General features: G+C 37.2%; 1 protein-coding gene across 1 annotated transcript in view; it reads right to left on the reverse strand.

Annotated features, from left to right (window-relative positions):
* Positions 1–4,216: 4,216 nt before the first annotated feature.
* Positions 4,217–7,207, reverse strand: part of LOC121371397 (basic leucine zipper transcriptional factor ATF-like 3) — a 3,991-nt gene continuing 1,000 nt past the window's right edge. Inside the window, exons 2-3 of the mRNA XM_041497265.1 lie at positions 5,222–5,329; positions 4,217–4,735 (exon numbers count right to left, since the gene is read on the reverse strand). Coding sequence (XP_041353199.1) covers positions 4,619–4,735; positions 5,222–5,329 — 225 coding nt within the window. The 3' untranslated portion in view covers positions 4,217–4,618. The remainder of the gene's footprint in view (positions 4,736–5,221; positions 5,330–7,207) is intronic.

Below are 7,207 nucleotides of genomic sequence, written 5' to 3' on the forward strand. Positions count from 1 at the left end.
CAAAACAAAACATTTGATGGAAGTACAAAGTTTGTTTGTTTTGCTTAACGACACCACTAGAGCACATTGATTCACCAACCATCGGCTATTGGATGTCAAACATTTGGTAATTTTGACATATAGTCTTAAAGAGGAAACCCGCTACATTTTTCCATTAGTAGCAAGGGATTTTTTGTATGCACCATCCCACAGACAGAGTAGCACATACCACGGCCTTTGGTATACCAGTCGTGATGCACTGGCTGGAACGAGAAATAGCCAAATGGTCCCACCAATAGGGATCGATCCCAAACCGACCGCGCATCAAGTAAGCGCTTTACAACTGGGCTACGTTCCGCCCCTGGAAGTATAAAAGTAAGTTTTGTGTTGTTTTTTAAAGCATGCGATATCGGTCTCACAAAACAAAGTACAGCAAGAATATTTACAGAATTATAAGCACTTGTTTTCACCTAAATACGTGACCATTTCTGGAACAACCATAACATTATTCGACACTATACAAACCCCCCCCCCCCCCCAAACACCACCCCCCCCCCCCCCCCATGTACACAGGCATACCATAACACAATAAACTGGACAGTTTTAGAAAACAACCACACTAATATCTTTCATGAAATAAAAAGCAGAACAAATGACTAAATGGCTTAACTTTTATACCCATACGTTTGCATAATTATGTCAAGTGTAAACCTTTTTTGTGTGTGTGGAATAAGAAATATGTATTGTAAAAAGGAATTTCTTTGTTTGGTGGAGTTTTCTAATACTATTGAAAATTTGGCAGGTAAAATTATGTACGCATTAACTTATATAATTTTCTTTTTAAAAATTAGATTACAAAATGGAAGGCATTTACAAATATTTCAACAGTAATAATATCTATTAGCATATTATGTTAAACGTGAACAAAACCCATGCTCATAAGGTATACTAGTTATATACTATTGTTCATTAAATCACACATTGATGAAAAAACCCAAACTTATACAAATGATTCTCAAACAAAGTAATAAAATTGCATTATAATGAACACAAAAAGTATTTATTTTTACTGACTTAATAATCAACCGTAAATTACACGTAGTTTCTATTAGATAGTGAGTGGTGTACTTGGGACTGTGTTAAAGACGACCAGGCGAATGGTGGGTGTCTAGGGAACCATGTTAAACTCAGTGCCAACAAAACACCTTGTAGTCACCCACACAATATATTACAGAGTAGAAGTAATGACCCCACATACTGATAAAAGCCATTATTGTGTTCTCTTTTGCCATACTTGTGTATAACGCTACTTCAGTATGGAGGTCATGGATGTATTACAAATGTGAGTTGGAATACAGTTTATGAATATTTTCTAAGGGAGAATCCTCAGACCACTCGAAATCACCCTGGTGCTTTCGGTTATTATACTATCCTTTCCCTAAATGAGAGAGGTAGAGAGAGAGAGAGAGAGAGAGAGAGAGAGAGAGAGAGAGAGAGAGAGAGAGAGAGAGAGAGAGAGAGAGAGAGAGAGAGAGAGAGAGAGAGAGAGAGAGAGAGAGTTAGATAGATGCAACAATGCTACGTTCCCCCACTATCAATGGATCCACCAGATATAATGTAATGTTGTCTCGAAACCATCCCACCATGTGGTCATTTTTTAAATGAAACGATTGGTTTTGCAATTTTCAGAGGCCTGTTTATATATTTACGTAATAGATACTCATGCTTTTATACAACAGATTTAACGTGAAATACATTTTCATAGGATCTCATTTCACTAGTTCAAAACGTAGTAACAAAAGATATATTAAATAAAGTATTCAGTGTATCTTCATATAGCTAACATAGAAAAACAAGTTAATGCCACACATAAAGTCTTTGAAAATCATAACATAACAATACACAACCTCAGGTTGATCATAATCAAAAGAAGCCATTAACATATAATTATAACACACACATACAACAATACAGACATCAATGTAATTAAAACAACTACTATTAAAGCCATTTTACAGCTTAGGTGTCAGTTTTATAACTGAGACTAAAATAATACACTGTAGAGGAAACTCCGCCCCTTTATAGTTCAGATTAAAATAATACATTGTAGAACACCCCGCCCCTTTATCATTAAAGATTAAAATATTATGTTGTAGGAAACCCCGCCCTTTTATAATTCAGATTATAATAATACATCGTAGATAAAACCCAGCCACTTTTTGAGGTAGAAGTATGTATGTAATTACTCCTATTAAACATCTTGAAAGTATTTTTAGTGCACAATATTTTGACTGTTAGTACTATTAGAGGAATGTAGAAAGTCTAATAGCAAAATACACAATTATGTCTTGATGTGTAAAAACAATGTAATGTAACAAGCATACTATATTTAATCTCCGAACAGAATCCGAATGATTAAGTCAGCCTTAAAAACATATATTTACTGTAACCAGTCGGTCTCACTATTTAGCAGATCTACAAGGCAACACATTTCTTAATTTTACTAGTAAATTTTAAATTTTAAAAGTTTTACCGTAAACTGATTTGCAAAATACATTTTTTTTTTGTTATTGTAAAATCCATGATTACTCTAGGCCGTACATTCAAATAAATTTACAATGCATTAAGATGGATATTCACAGCGATTATAATGGACTGTAAACGGGAAACTTTGACGCAGAACTAAACGTCAGATCAAAGTTCATGTCTTCGCCGCCGTCGAAACAGTAACACCTACATCTCGCCTTTCAACTTGTCGAGGAACAATAAAAATCAACAAAGTACAGCAAACCATCGCTGTCTAATAATAACGATGCCTGCCAAGACTAGAATTGAAAACCTAGGGTGACATAAAATATAATGATTTGGAATTGTTCAAGTTCTAATAGCAGAAGCATGTAGTACCAACATACATATTTCTTAATTTAATACGAAGTTTACATAGATCAAATTTACAATATATATATTTTTTTTAAGATTCTTGTAATGATAGTTTATAAAGTAAAGTTATAAAACAACAGAAAATTAAATTTCGTGGTCACGGTTGCACACTACCAATCATGGTAAACGTTTGTATGCAGTTAAACTCAAAGAATAGATTGTGTAAATATCGTCTCAAACAGGGCCGTGTCAATGAGGATCACACAAATCAACATGGACTAACTAGTTCGTTTGCGTCAACAAGGAACCGATGACCTGACACATAATTACATACTAAATAATACTAAAATTCATTACCCTCCAATATATTATTAACTTTTAAACCTATACCAACTCTCATAATTATTTTTACAAAACAAATGGGTGTAGACAAAATGCTAGAAGAGCTACGGTATGCAACCCATCTTGCCTTGAAGTAACGACAACACACTACAGAGACAAAAGGAAGAACTGTGCGTGCTTTTACTCTGTCTGTTCCATGAGATGCCTTCATACCTGCATCAAAAAATGAGATTAAACCTGTGCAAATTCATGATAATCTGTAAAGAAACTGATATATATATATAATTATATATACATATATTTCTTTGTTACGAAATAAAACGTTATTTGAGACTTAATAATGTGTTTTATATGAATTTTAACTTTGTTCATCATAGGTGACATCCAGTAGCCGATGATTAATAAATCAATGTGCTCTAGTGGTGTCGTTAAACAAAACAAACTTTATTTATTTGTTTATCATAGAGCTACGTGCCAATTCATCGGTTCCCTTCTGACACAAACGGACTATAACCAACAATTACTCTCATTAAAAAAACAAATATACATTTGAATATGTACACCAATTTTCAAATTATAGCATACCCGTAAAAGTGATTTCTTCATTTGATATTAATTTGTTCACGAACACCTATTTCTAAACTTGAAGTCATATTACTGGAAGCTGTAGGTGGTTGTGGCATGCGGGATGGAGTGACACCGTAAGAGATCGGTCAGCGACCTCGACAATAAAACAAAAAATACAAGTAAACAAATGTGATGAGAAAAAACCCCATTTACATTTTATTAATTAAATTTTTTAAAAAGTAAAGGAAAAGGAGAGGGAAAACACACAAGACAAAACAAAAAACAACTGCCCATTAATCTTGTATGGAATGAAATAACTCGAATGATTTCTGAGTACCGTGGCATTTGAATTTGTTTGTTTAATTTAATTTTATATGTTTTGAGTCTCTGAAACAATCACCCTTCAACACCTTTTAATCACTTGTGAAATACCTTTTGATAAATGTCATTACTAAAGGTTTGGTATTCATCATTTTAAAACCAACCACACATCTGCAAAAAGTAAAGATTTAACCAAATATGCATTCAATACATTATGTACACAATGTAACGTCAAAAACATATTGGAGAATACTCGTACATCAGATATATAGTCGACAAGCAATTTCAGCTACATCGTCAGCAGGGCCAACGTCGCCATCAATACACCTAGTACAGCAACGCTACACCAGAACGGCGTTCACAAGCAGCCTCAGTGACACCCGTTTGATTATCGGGTATGACCTTCTGAAGATCTGCGTTTTGTGATTTCACACATGATATGAATACTATCATACATACTCATACAGGCAACAACCAGAAGCAAAGTCATCAGTTACCCAGCATGCTTCGTGTTATTACCCACACTGCATCACACTGGCGGGGAATGGATTTGACTTAGTGCTTCAAGTAGATGCTTCCTTTCTTTGGTCATCTTGTCAAGTTCTTCTAAAAAAGACTTCTGTTGATTCTCTAGTTTTTCAACAGTCTAGAAACAAAAACGAAAAATAACAAATAATAATAACGCAAGAAGCTGTTATTAAATTTCAAGTTATTTTCCTGCTTTTATCCAATTAAGTTCCAAGCAGACAACCAACCAACCAGCCAACCAGCCAACAAATCAGCCAGGTAGACAGCCATCACGTCATCACCAACCAACCAGTCAGGTGGACAGCCATCAAGTCAACACCAACCAGCCAGTCAGGTGGACAGCCATTAACCCAACCAACCAGCCAGCCAACCAGCCAACAAATCAGCCAGGTAGACAGCCAACACGTCAACACCAACCAGCCAACCAACCAGCCAGTCAGGTGGACAGCCATTAACCCAACCAACCAGACAACCAACCAGCCAGTCAGCCAGTCAGCCAGCCAGTCAGGTAATCAGATAGACAGAATGAAAGGCAGACAGACAGACAGACGGATAGATAGATAGTGTAGGTGTTAATATGGATATACATTTACTGTATGCGTACTTTCTCTAACTTTCTAGCATCTTCTTTTGTTTTCTGCCTATGTCTTCTTGCAGCCACTTTGTTTCTTTCCTTCCTTTGTAGCTTTTTAGCTTTTTCTTCATCACTTAGCTGTAACATACAGAAAGAAAGAGCTAATAAATAAAAGGAATGAACAAACTGAACAAACAACGATAATAAAAATGGATCAATGGATGAAATGAAACAAGGATATAAATATATACCAACAGGTGAAACATTTGTAGGCTGTTGAATGAATGAATGAATTAATTAATTTAGTTAGTGAATGAATGGACGAATGGATTTATGAATGAATAAATGAATGATTTAGTTAATAAATGTTGGGTGTCAAACAAAATTAATATAAAATTCAAAAGTTAAATTTAAACACTGTGTAAAGAGTTGTGCAACATATAAATATACTCTTAAAATTTCTGTCAATCCTTTTCATTCTGTTGATTATACAGTTGTTATTATTTTGTTTTTAGTCATTTTTATTGTTTGAATTTGCGATTTACTGATACCCCCCCCCCCCCCCCCCCCCCCCCCCCGTAAACTTTCAAATTTCACTTCTGACCCCAATCGTCCTTCAAGATCTTTGGTGGTCATAAAACCTACAGTAATACTGAACTACCGGTTGTAATGTTTGCCCAATTAATTCATTATTATCATATAACCATTCCCACAGCTTTATAGTTTTAACAATTGTAAATTCGTATTAGTTTCCCTACTTTTTTTTGAAGAGTATAGTATAGGTAATAAAATTTAATTTTGCAATAAAATTCAGCGTATCTCACATATCTGAACACAAGAACAGGTGGAATCGATAGGGATTTGAATGAATGAAGGAATGAAAGAAAGAAAAATTGATTAAGTGAACGAGAGAGATATACAAACAGACAGAGAGACAGACGTTGAATGGCGAAACTTAATCATGACAATAATATCAAAGTTAGAAAGAGAAACAAACTACATAAGATAAACATATAATTGTTTGTAATATATTTTGAGCCAGCCAGTCATCCAGTCAGTGTGTCAGGCAGCCAGCCAGTCAACTAGTCGATCAGCCAACCAGCTAGTCGGTCTGTCAGCCAGCCAGTCAATCATCCAGTCAGTCAACCAGCCAGTCAGTCAACCAGCGAGTCAACCAGCCAGTCAGTCAACCAATCAGTCAGTCAACCAGCCAGTCAGTCAACCAGACAGCCAGTCAATCAACCAGTCAACCAGCCAGTCAGTCAGTCGGCCAGCCAGCCAGCCAGTCAACAAGCCAGTCAACCAATCAGTCAGTCAGTCAACCAGCCAGTCAGTCAACCAATCAGTAAGTCGGCCAGCCAGCCAGCCAGTCAACCAGCCAGTCAGTCAACCAGCCAGTCAGTCAACCAGCCAGTCAGTCAGTCAACCAGCCAGTCAGTCAGTCAACCAGTCAGTCAGTCAACCAATCAGTCAGTCAGTCAACCAGCCAGTCAGTCAACCAGCCATTCAGTTAACCAATCAGTAAGTCGGCCAGCCAGCCAGCCAGTCAACCAGCCAGTCAGTCAACCAGCCAGTCAGTCAGTCAGTGAACCAATCAGTAAGTCGGCCAGCCAGCCAGCCAGTCAACCAGCCAGTCAGTCAACCAGTCAGTCAGTCAACCAGTCAGTAAGTCGGCCAGACAGCCAGCCAGTCAACCAGCCAGTCAGTCAGTCAACATTCAGTCAACCAATCAGTCAGTCAGTCAGTCAACCAGCCAGTCAGTCAACCAATCAGTAAGTCGGCCAGCCAGTCAGTCAACCAGTCAGTCAGTCAACCAGTCAGTAAGTCGGCCAGACAGCCAGCCAGTCAGTCAACAGTCAGTCAACCAATCAGTCAGTCAACCAGCCAGTCAACCAGCCAGTCAGTCAACCAGCCAGTCAGTCAACCAGTCAGTAAGTCGTCCAGCCAATCAGCCAGTCAGTCAACTAGCCAGTCAGTCAGTCGGCAAGCCAGTGAACAAGCTAGCCAACCAGCCAG

Source organism: Gigantopelta aegis, chromosome 4, assembly GCF_016097555.1.
Source record: "Gigantopelta aegis isolate Gae_Host chromosome 4, Gae_host_genome, whole genome shotgun sequence".
NCBI lineage: Eukaryota > Metazoa > Mollusca > Gastropoda > Neomphalida > Peltospiridae > Gigantopelta > Gigantopelta aegis.